Genomic DNA, 18,979 nt, shown 5'->3' with positions numbered 1-18,979 from the left:
CCGGGCCTGGCTCTTGGGCCCCTCTATCCCCTCGGGGGACTGTGGTCTCCAGCTCCTGGCGGCAGTCGCTGCCCAGGCGCCCCCCGCCCTGTGCACCCTCCTTTGGCACGGCCACAGGGCCAGAGAATCGCCCAATAGGAGCGCTGGGCTCAAGTCTGACAGCTCTGGAAGCGGCCAATCGAGCCGAGCCAGGGAAGAGGGCGCAGTGCTGGGGCTGAAGTTGGGTTGAATAGGGGGAGGGGGACTAACGGGGGATACAAAAGAGGGGAGATAGGACTGGGGCACAAAAACCAAGGCGGGGGGTGGGGAGGGCCGCACTCCACCCAGGTCTGGCCAAGGGACCGTGGGCTGGACGCGGCTCCAGGAACCTGAGGGAGGGGGCTCGACGAAAATTTTAGGTGAGAAAGAGGAGCTGGGTTCCACGCGGCCCCGGAGCCGGGCCTGAGAATGCCCACGGAGCGCCGAGGCTGAGGCCGCGGTTTGGTCCGGGGCGGAGGCGGCCACAAGTCCATGTGAGCCGAGGCCGGAGCGCGCGGGGGGCGGGGAGGCAGCGGGAGGAGGGGATGCGGAGGGCGCTCCCGCGGAGGCAGGCAGGCGAGAAGGGAGGAGCGGCGCGAGCGGCCGGAGCGGAGCAGGGCCCGAGGCGTGCATGGCGCGCCCTGAGCTTGGCTCCCACGGGCCCCTCCGGAGCGCCCCTGGGGCGCAGCGGCTTTTGGGCGGGCCCCTGCCGGCCGGCTGCATCTGAGTCCCGGCCCTCGATTTCTGGATGCCGTGCTCCCCGGGAGAAGCCCGCCTGCGTTGGGGCAGAACGGCGGCAGCGCTGCGCCGGATTTCGCCCTCCGCCTAGTCCTTCAGCACCCGGCCGCCGTGGGCCCGCCGCTGGCTGCGAGGAGCCTGGAGCTTGCGGAGCCGGCGCGACAGTCCTCCTGGGCCGGCGGGTCCGGGCCAGCTCCGCTTCGTTTTGGGGGAAGAGGGAACCGAGAGGGGAAGGGCCGCGCTGCAGGAGCCGGTCCTCGCCCCCGCCCCCTGCGCGGACGCGCTGAAGGCTCGGCTGGGCTCGGCTTTCGCGGGGGCACGCTCCCACTCTCGCCGCGGGAGGTGGGGGGGATGCGGGCGACGGCCCCCCCCGGGCTCAAGGACCCTCCCCCCAGGGCTCCGGAGCTGTTGCTCCGCCTGCCGCCCCCTCCCCCGTCCTCTCCACCCTCCATCCCACCTCCCCACCCCTCATAAGAAAATAATGCTGGCTGGCGCTCGTACCTCCCAGTCGCTCCCAGTCCGCCGCGAGGAAAGGGTACCTGCTAGGTGTCCACGCCGGGACCCCCGCCGAGCCGCCCCAGCCGCCGCCGAACCGCGCGTGCCCCTGGGCTCCGCTAAGGCATAATCTGCGAGCGCCGCGCCCGGGCATTGGCAGTCCCGGGGAGGCGCCGCCTGCAAGGACACCTCTCCGTCCCGCCTCGTCCGCAACTCTGGTCCCCGTCGAGCTCGAGGCGAGCCAGGAGTCCGGACGTCCCTCTGCGCGCGGCGTAGCAGCTCCTCCAGTTCCCGCTGCCCCAGCTGGGCGCCAACTCCACCTCGGACCTGGGACTCCCGACTCGGATTCTCAGCCACTTCTTATCTCGGGGCTGTGCCTACCTCCCAGCTCGCCCTCCTTCTCCGCTCAGGACGGGGGTGCCAAGATGCCCAGCTGCTGCGCAGGGCCCCGGGCCGCCCCCGACGAGTGACCCCAGCCTGGTCCCCTTGCTCGGCCGTCCGCCCTCCCCTTGGAGACCCCCGGCCCGGCCTCCGGGGGAGGAGGCAGAAGACGAGGCCGAGAGGGGGATGTCCGGCTCCAAAAGCGTGAGCCCCCCGGGCTACGCGGCATTGACAGCAGCAGCACCCGCATCCCGGGGAAGCTCGGAACACCGCTCGGCGTGGGGAGCGGCCGATTCCCGCGCCAATGGCTACCCCCACACCCCTGGGGGTTCGGCCCGCGGCTCCACCAAGAAACCTGGGGGGGCTGTGACCCCGCAGCAGCAGCAGCGCCTGGCCAGCCGCTGGCGCCACGACGACGACGAGGATCCTCCGTTGAGTGGTGACGACCCCCTGGTCGGGGGCTTCGGCTTCAGTTTCCGCTCCAAGTCCGCCTGGCAGGAGCGAGGCGGCGACGACTGCGCTCGCGGCAGCCGGCGGCAGCGACGGGGCGCGGCCGGCGGGGGCAGCACCCGGGCGCCCCCTGCGGGCGGCGGCGGCGGCTCGGCGGCCTCCGCGGCCGCAGCGGGAGGGACAGAGGTGCGCCCTCGCTCGGTGGAGCTGGGCCTGGAGGAGCGGCGGGGAAAGGGCCGTGCGGCTGACGAGCTGGAGGCCGGCGCCATCGAGGGCGACGAAGGGCCCGGGGATGGTGGCAGCTTGGCGGGCGCGGGCCCCGGCGCGGTTCTGTCGCTGGGCGCCTGCTGCCTGGCGCTGCTGCAGATATTCCGCTCCAAGAAGTTCCCGTCGGACAAGCTGGAGCGGCTGTATCAGCGCTACTTTTTCCGTCTGAACCAGAGCAGCCTCACCATGCTCATGGCCGTGCTGGTGCTGGTGTGCCTCGTCATGCTGGCCTTCCACGCGGTGCGGCCACCGCTCCAGTTGCCCTACATGTCCGTGCTGGCGGCCGCCGTGGGCGTGATCCTCGTGATGGCCGTGCTCTGCAACCGCGCCGCCTTCCACCAGGACCACATGGGTCTGGCCTGCTATGCGCTTATTGCGGTGGTGCTGGTGGTCCAGGTGGTGGGCCTGCTACTGCCCCAGCCACGCAGCGCCTCGGAGGGCATCTGGTGGACCGTGTTCTTCATCTACACCATCTACACGCTGCTGCCCGTGCGCATGCGGGCCGCGGTCCTCAGCGGAGTACTCCTGTCTGCCCTCCACTTGGCGATTGCCCTGCACACCAACGCCCAGGACCAGTTCCTGCTCAAGCAGGTAAGGGCTCACCTGGCCACAGGGACTGCACTGTGGGGCCAGCAGGCCAGACATCCCACTCCCACCCTTTTAAAGTGGTAAAAGGGCCAGAGACATGGCTGTGTCATCTATGTGGTGTCTTTCAGCCCCTTAACCCGCTCTCAGCCCCAGCATTTTCATTTACTAAAGGAGTGCCTTGTGTTATATGAGATGTTCCTGGCGTCGCAGAAACACGCACTAAACCATAGCCATTATTGTCGAGATAAGAATGAGGAAGGATTTGGAGCAGTCCCCTTCTCTTCCTGTGCTTCTGTCCCTGTATATGTATAAAGGCCCCTGATACAAGTGGCTGGACTCTATAGCAGATTCTCCCTCCCTAGAGCTACTGCTGGTTTGTTGATGGAGTCCTGGATAAAGGGCTGGGGAGAGCAGACCGTGGGCACCCTTTGCCCAGTGTTAAGAAAGAGAAATGATAACCTTGCCAGTTGTCTGAGGCTGGGACTGACAAGTTGTTTCCGTTTACAAAAGTGCCCCAAGCCAAAAAGCTGCCGCCAGCAAAGGTAGGAAGGAGCCTCTGAGATGTGTGGTGGCACCCCCTCTTTGCCTGAGCAGAAAGCTAATGTTGGACATTGTGACCCCTTCCTATTGATGATCCTGGTTCTTGCCTGTGGTGGGGTGTTTTTTATCCCTGCTGGGACTGGTTGGGTGAACCTAGAACAGTGAGACTTGGGAGGAAATAAAACTTTGTTAACTGGTGACTCCACTGAAGGGTTTTGGGAGAGAGGAATACTTGCCATCCTGCCCTCAGAGTGAGACCAGTGCCTCTGATGGGCACATCTTCTCCTTTTAGCAGTCCCCTTGTCTGTGGCTCCATGGACCTCATCCATTGACCCTGCTGAGCCTGCTGGTTTGCATTTAGCTCAACCGGAAGAGAGTCAAGTGGGCCCGTGTTGTAGGCTAGTAGTCTCTTGACCACGGTGCCCACTGCAACCCTCTGAGGCTGTTTGCCTTCTCTGTAGAACCTCTTAACTATATTCCATTGTCATTGACTTCCTCCTCCCCAACTCTGATGCCTTACTCAGACTTTGATCCTGTTGAGGGCAAACTCTTTCTTGAGGGGTTCTCCTATGCCCCCTGACTCTCATCCAGGGAATAGCACCGGTATGCACTCCAGGGCTCTCGGCTCTAGCTGCACTTCCAAAGTGCTCTGTGACTGGGAAAGAGGGCACCCGCAAGCTCTCTGGGCCTCAGGTTCCTTTTTTAGAGAATGAGAGGTTCCTTTACAGTTCCACCCTCCTCTGTCCCAGCCCTCACCTACCAGGAGCTCTCTCCTTCCATTCCAGCTGTACTGGCCTTTCCCTCTTCTGCATGGTAACAATCGAGTCAGAGCCACAGAGGGGAGCACTTACTGTTCTCCAGGCTCCATTGGTTTTGCTTCTCATTCAATGTAATCCCCTTGGACTCAGGAATCCTGAATTATATGGGTTTTTTTTTTTCTCTTCCACCCTCTCTTGTCTAGCACAGGGCAGGGTACTTAGGAGGGATTTAATAACTGTTGCCAGTTTGGTTGGGTTCCAATGAGTGGAGGAGGTGCGGTTGATAATGCTAAGTTAAAGTTTTTCTGATCTGGGATCAGAAGGAAAACTTTAGATATCAGCTTTGAACTTGAGAGAAACCTATTGAGAGATGATGGTTTACAAAAATTAACTATTACTGTTAGTGCTTGAAAGGCTTCAACTCCTTTGACCTGAGGACCCGAGCTGTCACATGGGTGTTGCATCTTTGGGGTGGTTCCTGCTTGGATAGGTGTAGCTTTTATGCAGGGAGAAGGGCATGTCATCCACACAGAGCACTAGAGATTTCCTGGATCATTTAGACCAGACTGGGAGGCAGGGTCTGATTACAGCCGTAGCAGTCCTGCATGTATGATTTCCAGAGGTTGGAGTCCGATCCCAGGGAAAGAGTGCTGAACCTGAGGGACTCCAGCTCCATGTTAGCATGAACATGTCATGGCAGCAACAGTGCCTGGCTTCCCCTGCTAGTTCCTCAGGCCAGTTCCTCCCTTCTCCTCCCCATCTCCACCAGTGCCCCACCTGGCTTGTTTTACCCACTGTGGTCTTTAGACCTTTGCTTGGGTGTAGGCTTTTGGGTGGATTTACATGCAACTTCCCAAGATCTCCCTCGAGTATAGCAGAGCTTGTTCGGAATGGTCCCCTACAAGGGAATGCAAACATTGTTTCTTTTTGGCTTCAGAGAAAACTATCTTTTTGTTTGTATTTGATTTACCTTTCTGATTGTGTCTGATATAAAATTTTATTTCTTAAGCAATGGTGGGAAAATATAAGTGGGACGGTCTAGCATTAACGTCTGCCTCAGGTTACCCCAGAGTGGCAGGCAGTTGAGGATGGCTTGGGTTAGATGCCATCCCTCCTAAGTACCCTGTACTATGCTAGACAAGAGATGGCAGAAGAGGAAAAAGCCATGTAACACAGGATTCCTCAGTCCAAGGGACTGACATGCTCATTTCTTTGATGAGGACCCTGGTCCAGGGAAGTGGAGCAGCAGTGCCGTGGGCACACAGTAGACCCTCAGGAAACCATTGGCATTTCTTCACTTCTCTTCCTGCGAGGCTGGCCCCTCGGACCCTGGTACTTTATTGTTCCCCAGCCCCTCGTGTGTTTGGAGCTCTGCCCTTTGCTCCAATTAGGAGGAGAAAACGTTTGGTTTTTTAACAGGTGCCTTCTGATGGATTTTACTTAGAGAGAATGGAGAGGCAAGGTGGGGCAGTCCTCTTTGGGGGATGATGTTTTTTCTTCCCTTCATGACATCTCTGGCTCTAGCTCTTCCCCTGGTGTCCTCCTGTCCCTCTCTGCTCTTTCTCTCTCACTTCCTCTCTCTCCCCTCCCCCTCCATCCCCCTGTTGCTCTCTGGTCACCTCTCCTCTCCTCTGCTTGCCTGCCTGCTCCTCTCCATCTCTTACTCGCCACCTGCAGCCTCGCAGCCTCTCCTTCTGTGCTCTTGTCTCACTGTGGTCTCCTCAGTGGAGTACAGTAGGAGCGTCACAGGGTTGTTTTTTTCTCCTTCTTTGCGTGTTACAAGTCCCTCTGTTACACCCATACCATAAATAACACTGGAGCATCTGCCAAACACATTCCTCACTTGTGTTAATAGGCTGTGATGATGCCGGAGCCTGTTGCCATGGCAACCTCATTTTTGTTTGACTGTATCCCACTCTGCTACATAAAGCTCTGCATGCACTCACACACAAACAAGCATGCTCACACAACTATTGCATATGCTTAGCTAATAAAGGTTATTTTGGAGAAAAATCTCTGAGCCTTGTGAGGGTGGGTGGTCATTTTGCCAAGGAGAGGAGCATTTCCCACTGTCTGGTGTTACTTTAGGAGGTGATAATGGATGGAAGAGCTCTTTGAAAAGTAGAGAGTTCTGTTCAATGTGGGGTATTATTATTCTGCAGCCACATTAAACCTGCCTGAGGTGGTTTCTGAGGAGCTGATTCTGACCCCATGTGGGTGCTTGTGAGCTTGGAAGAGCTGTTAGAGGAGGTTGCCTTGGAGAGCTGAGGAGGTTGTCCTTGCAGTGTGGGATGACCCATCCTCCACCCAGCCTCCCTGCAGCTCCTCCTTCTCTTCCCTCTAACCCTTTTGGAGAAACTTAGTAATTTTCTGCATTTCATCCTTTGTGCCTGTTTGAACCCACAACTGTCACCAGTTGTTCAAGATATCAGAAAGGCACAGGCACTGTGTGGGTGATGTCTGTGACTGTGTGAGTGCCTGCAGGGAGGAAGCTGGGAATGGATGGGGGTGGGAGCCAACTGCTATGGCTGCCAAGGGGTGGGTACGGGTGTGCTTATGTGCGCGCGTGTGTGCGTGTGTGCGTGTGTGCGTGTGTGTGTGTGTGTGTGTCTCTGGTGTGGGCTGGCCACAGATAGTGTATGTGTGTTATGCAGATGTGCCTGTCGCGTGGGCTGGCTCTGGGTGTGTGTGTCTGACTGTTCCATGGCTGGCCCAGGTGATGGAGGTCGGCCTGGGGAGCCTTTGTGTTGACTTTGAAAGGAGATCATTGCAGCTCTGTCCTGTTTATTCTTGGCTGGTGGGTGGCTTCCTGTGGCTGCTTGCCTTTCTGATTCTGGGCCTTGAACGTCCTTCTGACCTTGACCTCTGACTTCTTAGGGAAGTACCTTGGATGCACCGCCCCTTTCCATAATGAGGCCAGGGGCTAGACTTGAGTGGTTAGCTCCTCTGACCCATGGAGTCCCCCCTTTCCCTTTCAAACACCCTTTCTGTTACTCACCTCTCAGCTGCCCAGTGAGCCCCACTGAAGGGCTGCCTCCTGGTTCTGGAACTTGGCCCTGAGGCCTGTTTGGTGGGTCATTGTGGCTGCCCCATGTGTGCTCCTGGCAACCACTGCCTGGCTGACAGCCTGGGTGGTGTGGAGGGGGGGACACACTTCCACTGCAACCACCGGAAACTGGGAATCGCCTGCTACCAATTACTTCCCCAACACCCGCTTTCCTGGACAGAGAAATCGGCCTTTGTGAACTCCAGCAGCACAGCAGTTGGGGTGAGGGTTGGTGCTGCTTTTGCAGCCGAGGAGGGTCTCCATGTCTTGCCTCAAGGCTAATTGTATTTGCCAATTATTTTTGCTAATTGCTTTCGATTATGTTGCCTCCTCTATGGGTGGGAAGGGGGTGCTTGAAGGGGAGCAGAAGCCTCTGGGGGTGGAGGGTTGAGCAGGGCTCCTAGAGGGGGGGTTGTTTCCTAGACCCCAGGGATGCCTCTATTCCTGTGAAGAGGACTGCGGGAATGGCAGAGACCCAGCCAAGAGCAGAGTGATCAGCTGCTGTATTTGCAGAATGTTCAGTGTTAATAATTCAATGTAAGTTTTGATCTGAAGCAAGAGCAGGAGGTCTATGTTTTGTGGAACGTGGAACAGCGTGCTCAAGTTCCTGTACAGAGAGGACACAGACAGTGTCTTAAACCCCATTACGGAGACCTGCCCAGCCTCTCCGAAGTGCTAAAAATCAGCTAGCTTCACAGGCCTGGACAGCAGCTTCCCTGCACAGACGGGCCCTGGCCAGGAGTCAGGGCTGGGGCCGGTGCTGGGCTGGGCCTCCTCTTCTCCGGGGAGGTGTGACTGGAGCTCCCACCTTGGTTCCAGCAGGAGATGCGGTGTGTGTTGGGGAGAAGGGTACCGCATATGGAAGCTCCCTGTGTTTATACAGCCTCTTGCTGGGTAACTTCCAGTCCACAGCTGCCCGCTCGCACCTCAGTTACCTTTATCTTGTGGTAGGTCCAGATGGTGGTCGTTTGCTTCCCGGGCGCAGGAGCCTGTGTTGGGATTGGAAACAGCTTGCTCCGGGAGCTCCGACACGGGCCCATAGACCCTCTGGGTGCAGTTACATACGTTATGTTGTAGCATATCCTCCGCCGTCCATGCGTGCCAGATGAGGGTAGCTAGCTGATGGAGGGCGGGATCAGCATTCATCTTCTCTCCCAAACACGAAACTTTGTGAAGACAGTTGGAAAGCCCTGCTTTCCCTACCTTATCTCAGGGCAATGTCCAAGTGCAGGACAGAGAAGATCTCTCTTTACAGCAGCCTGAACAAAATCTGGGGGTTTCCAGTTATGGGACCGTGAGCTTAATGTGAGACTGCATTCTGGGCTGGCTCTTGGGAAAGACCAACAGGGTCTGGGTTAGGTTCATAGGAAAATCCAGTTCATAGGAGGATCGAAGTCTCCTCTGAAGCACCTTGCTCGATGCTAGAATGCAGAGGACTGGAAGTCCTTGACTTCTCAGAGAACATCGGAAAGGATGGGGGTATTTAGCTGCGAGGAGAGCAGGCTGTAGCAAGGTAAGAAAACCTGGAGAGACGGGCAAGCCATTATTGCTGGGATCCCTGTTGTCAGATAGTAGAAGGGGGACTACATTTATTTTCGGTTGCTCTCAAGGGCAGGGTTGGGGGTAATGAGTGAAAATAGTTGACAGATTTCAGCTCCAGGTAGGAGTTCCCTTCCTAGTCTTTGGGGTTTCAGCCATCAAACCAGATGCCTCCTGGGGTAGCCAACTGTGCCAGTGGAGATGGTCCAGTAGAACCTGGATGGCTGTCTGCCAGGCTTGTTACTGTGGAAATGGGAGGTTCTGCTTCCAAAGGCCTGGGGTGGGGCCCAGGATTGGATCTATTGTTTCAACAGTTTGGATCTAGTTTTCAAAGTTCCCCAGGTGGTCCTGATGACCAACTCTTAAGTTTGGGATCTTTGGCCCAGATAACCGCTCAGGTCACACCCAACCCTGGGATTCTGTGGCTTGGTATCTTGCAACAGCATGGCTGCCTCCTAAAGCCCATCGGTGTGTCCTATCATCGTGCCCATCTCAGCTTCAGTGTAGAGGAAGCAAATCACTGTGGACCCATCTGGAGATGTACAGGTGGGGCTGGTGTGAGTACTGATACAGGGATGTAGACATGGAAGGCGAGTGGTAATGACGGAATAGGAGGGGAAGGGCGCCCCATACCTGGACTCATATTCTCCTCTTGTTCCTCCTCCCAACCATTCCCAGCCCCCCTTCCTATTTGAGGCAAAGCAATCCATGGCTCACCATTGGTAGGGGTTAGGGGGTTTCAACAGAAAGATGGACCTCGGTTTAGTCTTGGTTTATTCATTTAATTTGTCTGGTAAGTGGATATTAAAAACCTTGAGGATATCCAGGTCTGGAACAGATAGTAAAGAATGAGGAGATCAGGTATTGAGGAGGGAGGCTAGAGGTAGGGACTTAGGAGATGGTTTGAAGGAGGAGTAGTAGGAAGGAAAGGAAGGGGAGATTGGAACTCTGAGTGTGGGGAGGGGGAAGAGCTTGGAAGTGGGGGCAGGGATGCTCTCGGGGAACAATGAAATATAGTCACAGGAAAGGGGGGGTAGACAAACAAACATTGAGAAACAGTAGTGGCTTTATTGTTTAGGACAGCCTCATGTGTCAGCGTGAAATCCACCCCTCTTCACCACCCCTACCATCTCTTTCTCTGGGAAGGTTAGGAGCTGTGGCTTCTGGGCTTGAGGTTTCCTGACCTCACACTTGGGTGGTCCTGTCTCCCCTTCCCTTAAGGGTTCCCTGGGCTTTTTTCCATAAAGCTCACTGAAGTCCTAGTTGGCTTTTGGAAGGATTCCTGAGGGACCTAGTGTCAGCCTCAGTGCCCTGGCACATAGTAGGTGCTCAGTGAGGGTTTGTTTGAATGAATGAATGCATGCATGAATGCATGAATGGGTGGTAGGGTGGGTGGACAGCTGCACGCAGACTCTCGGCTGTGCCGAAGTGCTAGACCAACACCTCCACAGAAGGAAGTGATGTAGCTCTGCTTGGAAGCCTATTTCGGGGGATTGTGATCCTAAATTCCGATCAGGGCTTCCCAAATCCCTCCTCTGCCATTTAAAATATGTGTCTTCCTGGAAACAGAGAACTGTTGCCTGGCACTGCCGGGACGATATCACTTCACAGATTGGAAAACCAGTATTAAGTCATTCTTTTGACTTCTCCCTATTCATTCAGACAACAACCATTTATTAGGTGCCTACTGTGTAGCAGGCACTGTGCTAGGCCGAGGGAGTTCCAAGATGATTCAACCTTCGTCCTAGCTTCTAGAACTGCCTTTAGCTCAGACTCTCCCACTAAATGTCCTTTGAAGGGACATTAATGGATGTCTCACATACACACATTCAGCTCTGTGTCAAATAAGTTTAGGAAATACTGGGTTAAACAGAATTCTTTACTATAGGACTTTAAAGCTGTTAGTATGTTAATATGTATTAAAATTTTCCCTTATCAAACATATTTGACCCCAGAACCAGTTTTTCAAGGAACATACTAGGGGGCATCTGTGTTTGTTTAAACTCACTGCTGCAGGGGTGGAGTTTGTCAGGGTCCAGCCCCTGCCTCTGGGGCAGACCTTGGCAGACTAATCTAGACAGGGGTGTTTGTTGGGACTTTCCTCCCACAGGAAGGAGATTGCCCAGCTTGCATCCGCTAGCTGCCTGTTTTAAAGTCTCATTCCCCATCTGGGTCCAAAATCCTTTATTAAGTAAAATGACGGGGCTGGAAGGGACCAGGGAGATGCCTCCTTCATCTAGTTTCAGTTTCTCTTACTGGTTTCTGTTGCATGTTTACTGCAAGCCTGGCACCGGGCTTTATCCCTCACATACATGACCTCATTTAGTCGTAATATCAACCCCACGAGAGAGACATTTTTATCCCCAGTTCCGGGCTGCAGAAACTGGAATTAGAGAAAGTAAGTACCTTCCCCAAGGTCACACAGCTAGTGAGCATAGCAGATGGTTCAGTGCCGGCACATATTCCCTGGGCATGTACCTTTCCACTCTTGCCAGCCAGACGTCCAGCTGTCAGCACCTGAGGGCTTTCTTTCTCTGGCTCCGAGCCCCTTTGTCTGCTCCTGGGGCAGGTCAGAAATGCTGGGCAGTTACCATCTCAGAGCAGCTCTCAACCAATGACTGTTGGGTGCTGGTGGATAAATACCCCAGCTCCCTTGCCCCGGGGGTGAGGGGATTATAACTCTGAGGCATGTTTTTCATGGATTCCCAATCCTGCAGAAGGATTTGGGTCTGGTTGTCCACAGGGGTAACAGGCTTGAAACTTTGTGTGTGTGACTTTCTTCCCTTCCTTTTCTCACTCCTCCACACCCATTCTAATGTTTCCTGGAGTCACCTTCCAGATAAACCACTTGTTCTCCAATCCTTGTCTCAGGGTCTTTTTCTAGGGAAGTCCACATTGAGAGTGGAGAAGGTAGGAGTCTAACCAGGTTTGACCTGAGCACCAGGGAGGGGAGGAGGCCGCCTCCTGGCGCGAAAACGCAGGTGCAGAACTCTATGGCAGACTCAGCCCCTAGGCCTGCCTTGGCCTCTCATGCCCATTTGCTAAGATATATTTGCTGCTAGTAGAGTGGTTGCTGGACTAGCAGAATTATGTGAAATTTAAAAAACCACAAATATACATATATTATAATTTTTTTCTGCTTTTTTTTTTTTTTAATCTCTGCTTCTTAAAAATGTGTGGCTTTCTATTTATTCCCTAGGTAGTGGCTCAAATATCAGCCAAAAGACTCAAATGCTTTTACATTGATTAACATTTTATAGCTGACAAAGGACTTTACCACGTGTGATCTGCTGACAGCTCTGAGGAGAGGTGATGGGTAAAGATGAGGTGGACACTGGCTTTGGGGCTCACAGACTCAGGGGCTGAGGGGAAAACCCTGGTTATATGATCCTGGCTAAGTCGACTAACCCTTTCTCAATCAGTTTCCTCTCTGTAAAGTGGGGATAATAGATTCTGACTGACAGAATCTGTTGTTGGTTGGTCTGAACAAGTTAATGCCTATAGGGGTGCTCCTAGTTACAGACCTGTTTCAGAGAGGAGGAGGTAGAGGTTCAGAGAGGTTGAGTGACCTCATTTAGGTCACACAGCTAGTTCATTAGCTTAGGAGCTGCTATACAAATCCAGATCTGACTCCAAATGCAGTGCCTGAATTTTCACAGTGGGCCAGGCCCTGGTCCGCCCTGTGGTGCCTGCAGAAGCAGTAGAAGGCACAGCTGCTCTCCAGCAGTTGTCTGTTCGGTTTTGGAATGCACGGTTTTAAATGTGTGATGGCCTCCCTTCCCTCGAGGTGTCTGGCTCAAATCGGCATTAAATGACTTGTCATTTCCTGAGCCTGCAGTGATGCTGCGAGGGAAGGCAGCACTGAAGTGTTCAGGGGGCACCTGGGAGCAGATGTTTACCTATGATTAGCCCCTGAGTGGTTTTGTGGATGAGACCCAGAAGAGGGGGTCAGAGCCACGCTAGGAGAGCTCAGCTCTGGGGGTGAGGCTGCCTTATATCCAGTCAGGGTGGCGTAAGTGGGACAGGGGAGGGGAAGGAGGAGGCTCCTGGGAACACACAGGATTGCTTCTTGGTACATCTTGGAGGTCAAGACTCGGGGTCTTTCTGCCAAGTAGCATCCAGTCGATATGCAGTTTAGTGCTTCCTAGTGCGTTTTTAGGATGTGTTTTAAACCCAGCCCCCCCAGAACCATTAACCCCTCAAAAATACCTCAAATATCCGTTAGCTCTGCTTCAAATCCACTTCTGTCCCTCTCACGCTTCACGAGAAAACTAGGGAAAATGAAACTCCTGCCCAAGGGTCATTCCTTTTGCTAAATGGATTTTCCAGGTTTTATTTTCACTTTTTTTTTTCGGGAGGGGGGGGTAGTGGAAAGGCTATTTATTTGTTCACTTAAACATGCCCAAGTCCCCAGTCTTCCTCTGGCCAAGTCCCTTTTCCTGAGGGATCCATCCATTTGCATGACTGGCCCCCAGGCAGGAATACCACCTGGAAAGTGCCTTGGCCCTGACCTCTCCGCTGAGGCTGCTGCGCAGGGAGAGGGGCCAGGCTGCAGCCCCAGTGGGCAGGGCAGGCTCGTGCCCCTCCAGGGGCCCTGCCATTGTAACAGCTCATGCTGTGAATCTAAATTAGAAACATCCAAGACTTTCAACAATAAAAATAAATTTAAAAACATATAAAAAATAAATTAGAAACATCCTCTTCTTTTTCTCTGTTGCACTTATTCTGGCTTATAATTTTATCTTGGTGGGTAATTTTATCTATCAGTCTTTCTATTCAACCATCAGCCCTCTGAGGGCTGGGGCCTTGTCTATGTTAATACCTGAATATTTACTGAATGTTACTGACTTTCTGACCTTTACTCGCCAAGCACTGTGGGAAGAAGGCAGATAAGTTCCCATCCTCAGGTTCCACAAGGGGTTCTGACTCTTGGCAGGGAGGGGTCCCTCATGGTGTTCTCGTCCTGGACAAGGCAAGCTTGTCCTCTAGGCAGGGGGCCATGTGCATGGGGCCCCCATCTAGAAAAACACGGGCTTTCATTTTCATTCTCCTCCTTCTTTTGATCGCACACTGAACAGTCAGCTGATGTCTGGGAGGACAGCAGGGGCACCCATTTGCCTCCCCTCCTGTCCTTGCTCTCTCCTCTTCTCATCTTTCCTCTGATGTCCTTTCCTGCTCCTTGAGTCCTCCCTACTCCCCTCTTTCCAGGTATAAAATGTGTGGAGAACCTCAGAGACTCACCTGGAGGCAAGTTCAACTGTAAGGACAATAAACATGAGCATGGATACTGCACAAATTCCAAAAAGCGTTCCTCACTGTTTCCCACGAAGTCCCATGAAATAGCAATTCTTGCGGAGTGCTATCAGCTTCCTCACGGTTGATTGCAGTGCATGTGTCAGCCTCCGTTTTTCACCTCACATGCCCACGGTGGGCAATTAACTTTCTGGGTGGGATCATGTTAAGTAACCCGTCAGAGCTTAAGGTGTGGGAAGTGATGGCACAGGTAGGAGTTTTTACATAACCCCGTCTCCAGGCTCACCTGGCGTGGCCTGGGCACCAGCATTCGTGGTGTTCCCGGAGCTGCTGATGTGCATGGGCTTGAGAACTCCTGCCCCGAGCCTCCCTCCATCAGCAGAGAGATCATGTGGATGACGCTGAGCCTGATGATTTATGGAGATATTGAAAGGCGAGTTGTTTATATTGGAAGGGTTTATTGCGGTAATTCAGTAGAGAATGATGGCCAGTAAAAATTATTGCAGGCATGTAATAGGGGAAGAAAATTTGGTTGGTGGTTGGTGTATAAAATCTTGTCAGGCATGGCTGTGGCTTAGTATATTTATGTTGCTCTTATCACCAGCTATTAGCCCCAAACATGGCTCAATAAATGGCTTAGTGCAATGCTATGATAACTGCAGGAACAGTTTAGGAAATGACTACACCATGTGCCTCAGCTATCTCAGCAGAGCAGCAAATCTCACGACATTCCTGACAGCCTGTTAGCTACAAACAAGTGCCTATTGATTGGGTTAACCCTTCCCTGTCTTTTGTATGTGATACTTCACTTTGCAATGGCAAGAAATTGTACAGACACCTGTGGCCCGCCCACCTCTAGCAGTGTTCATTCGTCTGAGTCTCTCTCCAAGTAGAACAGTGTAGTAGATGCTCAATAAAACTTTTTGGATGCATTTGCTCAAAGTTACACAGCAGGTAAATAGCAATGTTAGTTCAGTTATTATCACTATTACTTTTTCTGTGTCTCTTAAGGTCATGAAATATAGGCAAGAAATTATATAATTAGCGATTCCCTGTATGCATTTATCGTTATCAGCATGCGTGGCACAGACTGAGGTGATGTGCAGGGGGTGGAGAGGTGTGACTTGTACTCTGAAAAGGTTTCCTTCCTGTCCACGTTGAGGCCACTTCTTTCCTAGCACCAGGGCCAGAAGCACCACTGTTCAGCTGCAGCCCTCGTGCTCCATGAGGACCGTGAGAAGCGCATGAAGCTGGGGTCCATCTGAGGATTGAGGCGTGCCAGGTGCGTGGGGCTGAGGCCTGGGGAGATGTCCTCGGGGTAAATCCTCCCCGAATGACCACATGTGTTTATGATGTGGTCTTTTTTGGAAAGGGGTTATCTGGGGAGAGTTAATTTTGGATTCCTGCTTTACATTTATTTTTAAAGTGGAATATTTCTCCGGCATTGGTGACAATGGCCTAGAAAAGCCGGCTTAGTCACTATCTCATATCTTCTCCACGTGGGGCCCCTGCTTTTCCCACCTGATGTCCATCAGGAGGGCTGATTTAAAGGTGTGTCGGCCTCTCCCTCTGAGGCCTCAAGGAGATTTCCCTGGCAAACAGGTCTGTGGGTAACTCCTGCTGGTCTGAAGCGGGATCTTCCTCTATGGGGGATGGGTGGGGCAGCCCCCTGGGCGGCTCTTCGCTGCTCTTGGGAGGCAGTAATGGCCTCTCCGCGTGGCCTTTCTGGGCCATGGCCAAGTCTGTAGGATTAGTTCTAGCCTGCCTTCCCCGCAGTCTTTTATTCTTTACTTTCGCTTCTGAAAATAACAGAAAAATCACCTGAAGCCTGGATTTAAAGAACAGACCTGGTTTCTCTTAAGGGAACGAAAAGATACGGAATGCTGCATCCCTCTTCCCCAGTCTGGAGCGGGAAGGGGGTCTCTTGGGCTGACCCTGGAGCTTCTGTGCTGTGAGGAGGTGGGAGAAAGGAGGAGGCCTTGGGAGAGGGTGTGAAAGGAGGCACCAGCCGGCACACTTTGTTGGGAGTTGGGGAGAAGGGCTGAGTCTGGCCCTGGAGTGCTGTGTCGGGCATTTGCTCGCTGCAGGCTGAGCTGCCCACTCTGAGACTCCCAGTGGTCTCCGCACCTGAGCTGCTATTAGCCTGATAGGAACAACTCTGGCCTGGGGTGCGTGGGCCAGCGGCTGGGCAGGCAGGCTAGGGTACCTGGTTGCACTTGGGTGTGGGTGGTAGTAAAGAGTGCAGCGGCTTGGAGCCTTGGGCTTCCCAGAGCTGAGAAGCCACCAGCTGGCCACACAGGTGGAAGATGCCACCCTGAGGGTGCCCATGCTCTCTCACTTGCTGCTGCCCCTGTCCAGCTCCACCCTTCTCTAGACTGGTACTCAGGTGCCTCTCTCTGTTACTGTTCACGAAGTCAGAGTTTATGTGAACTCTGACATCTCCAGGCCCCTGGGAGGAAAAGCTTGCAGGAAACTACCTGATTGGCCTGTGGGGTGAGAGAGAAGGCCTTTGTGATCTCCCTCCACCTCCGTGGAGGGCTGGAGAGGCGCTGAGCGCAGGCTTCTCTTGCTCTCTAACGTCCCCTCTGTGTTTGGAGGTGTGGGACAGGCTGTGCTTTGGGAACAGAATCTCTGTTTCTTCTCCACGCACTAGCCCAGGGGTGGGCAAACTTTTTGACTCGAGGGCCACAGTGGGTTCTTAAACTGGACCGGAGGGCCGGAACAAAAGCATGGATGGAGTGTTTGTGTGAACTAATATAAATTCAAAGTAAAGGAACGGAGGGGAGAGCAAGAGAACTGGATAGAACAGCCGGATCCAGCCCACGGTCCGTAGTTTGCCCAAGGCTGCACTAGCCTCCCACTGTCCTGATGAGCCCCCAGGGCCTGGGCATGGAGAGAAAGAGAACGCTTCATCCTTTCCCTCGACGGAAATCTACCTCTCTGAGCTACCCTGCCTAAAGCTAGGACAATATTGCCAATTCCTACCCACCGTCACCCACAGCGCTGAGCACTTAGTAACTTATTTGACTCTCATAATCTCCCATTAGGTAGGTACTGCTTTTATTTATTTATTTTTGGAGAATAATTTGTAGAGGAGAACGTTGAGGCCTAGGGAAAGTAAGAGGCTTGCCTAAGGTTGCCCAGTGAGAGGGCGGGACAGCGGGGCTCCAGCGCTCACACTCTCAGCCAGTGCCCCAGCAGCTCCCAAGCTGGTGTGGGTAAGAATTCCCCAGGAATCTATTTGAAAACTCACTTCCTGGGCCCCTTGTCAGAGTCCGATCCAGTAAATCCAGTGTAGACCCGGGAATTTGCACCTTAACGAGGCATCCCAAAACTTGCGACTTGTGTCCCAGGCACACAGGTCTACCCTATCGTGCCTTCCCAGGTGGAGAAGAACTTGGAGGCTGGCAGGGTCCCCGCCCCCTGAAAAGACGGGGAGTGTCCAGCCCCACGCAGAGGTGGAGGTTTCTGCTTTAACTTCACCCGGTGGGCTGGAGAAGGCAGAATGAGATGCTTAGACTGCAGGTAGGAGGGGACTTTCAGCTGATCCTGTGCCTGGTGGTTCTCAGAGGGCAGAGCTGGAGGAGGCTGTGGGGGAGGCAGGGAGAGAGGAGATGGAGAGACTGCTTTGAGGGCAGGAGGTGGGAAGTGGCCTGGAGCAGAACATATGTCCATGAGGAGGCAGACAGCGGGGTTTCCAGGTGACTGCAGGGACACGGCTGTGTTACTGCGGTGCGCGGCTGCGGCACGGCAGTCCTGACAGGGAGACATCGGCCTCGGCCTCAGTTTCCTCATCTCTACAACACAGAGCCGCTGACCTCCGAAGGTCCTTCCAGTGTGTACTTTCGCAGGTGCCGTGGGGGCAGATAAGAAAGGACTTCACTTCAGAGGCCTGGAAAAGGAGTTCTATGGAGACAAAAATGATACAACCCTGGGGGACCGAGAGTCACGTAGCCACAGTGCGCACTTCATTTTCCTGCCTTAACCTTGATAGTGGATCTCTGTCCATGATCCTTCTGGTCCATGTCCTTCCATCTCCTTGGACTCAGCATGTCCCCAGACAAAAGTCATCCTCCTCCCCAAACTGACTTTGCTTTTGTCAGTGTCAGTTTTCTCTTTGTCTAGGAACTGGTGTCCCATGTCTGTTGGATTGGATTATTTAACAAGTATCTACCATGTATTAGGCACTGGGAAACGAAGGCGAATGAGTTGCAGACCCTGCCCGCAAGAGCAAACCTGTAAATAGTGCCCCCTGTGCACCTGGCTCCATTCTAAACGTGTTAGTGATGTCAGCTCCTTTGATCCCCTGTGAGGTAAGCACTGCTGTTGTCACCCCCATTTTGAGGATGACAGATAAGGACATTAAGACGTGGAAGGTTCGGTAACTTGCCCAAGCTTACACAATGAACTGAGCAGCCTGGCTTCAAGTCTGGGCTCTTGCATCCCACATCCAGTGCACAGATGGGCATCGCACTCCCTGGGCACAGCGTGACACCTGCAGTCTCGCCGCTGAGACAGAGTGCTGGTTGCACAGGGAGGAATGGGAAGAAGTGTGGTGGCAAAGCGTGGCTGGCTAGTAGGTGGGACTAGGTTGGGAAGTGTATAGATTTCCGGGCCAAGGTGGTTGGTAGTTTTTTTTTGGAGGCATTGTGGATCTCTAGAAGGCTCTTTTGTAGGAAAGTAAGGGGATGTGGCCCCATCTGTGTTTATAAAGGTGGCTCCAGTCTAGATTGTGGAGCTGGAGGGAGGAGCCTTCAGGGAGAGGGAGAGCCTGGGCCGAGTGTGGAAGCTGCTGCCATTGTCCCAAGGCTGGAAGAGAGTGGGGAAGGATGAGGATCAGGGTCTTCAGACAAGAGGGGCGGAGCCTTGGGAGCACCTAGGCCAGCCGTGGGCAAACTACGGCCCA

At 53.9% G+C, this 18,979-nt stretch overlaps 1 protein-coding gene across 3 annotated transcripts in view; it reads left to right on the top strand.

The window, feature by feature from the left end:
- The first annotated feature begins 1,555 nt into the window (after window positions 1–1,555).
- The window catches only part of ADCY5 (adenylate cyclase 5), a 150,204-nt gene continuing 132,780 nt past the window's right edge, over window positions 1,556–18,979 (top strand). For 2 of the 3 annotated variants that reach the window (XM_080658293.1, XM_080658292.1), the window contains exon 1: window positions 1,667–2,940. In XM_080658293.1, the coding sequence (XP_080514419.1) occupies window positions 1,819–2,940 (1,122 nt within the window). In that variant the 5' untranslated portion in view covers window positions 1,667–1,818. Of the gene's footprint in view, window positions 2,941–18,979 lie in introns of all 3 variants that reach the window. The other variant, XM_080658294.1, reaches the window with a different exon arrangement.

The sequence above is a fragment of the Plecotus auritus genome, assembly GCF_963455305.1.
Source record: "Plecotus auritus genome assembly, chromosome: 2".
Classification (NCBI taxonomy): domain Eukaryota; kingdom Metazoa; phylum Chordata; class Mammalia; order Chiroptera; family Vespertilionidae; genus Plecotus; species Plecotus auritus.
This window is presented reverse-complemented; position numbering and strand designations above follow the sequence as displayed.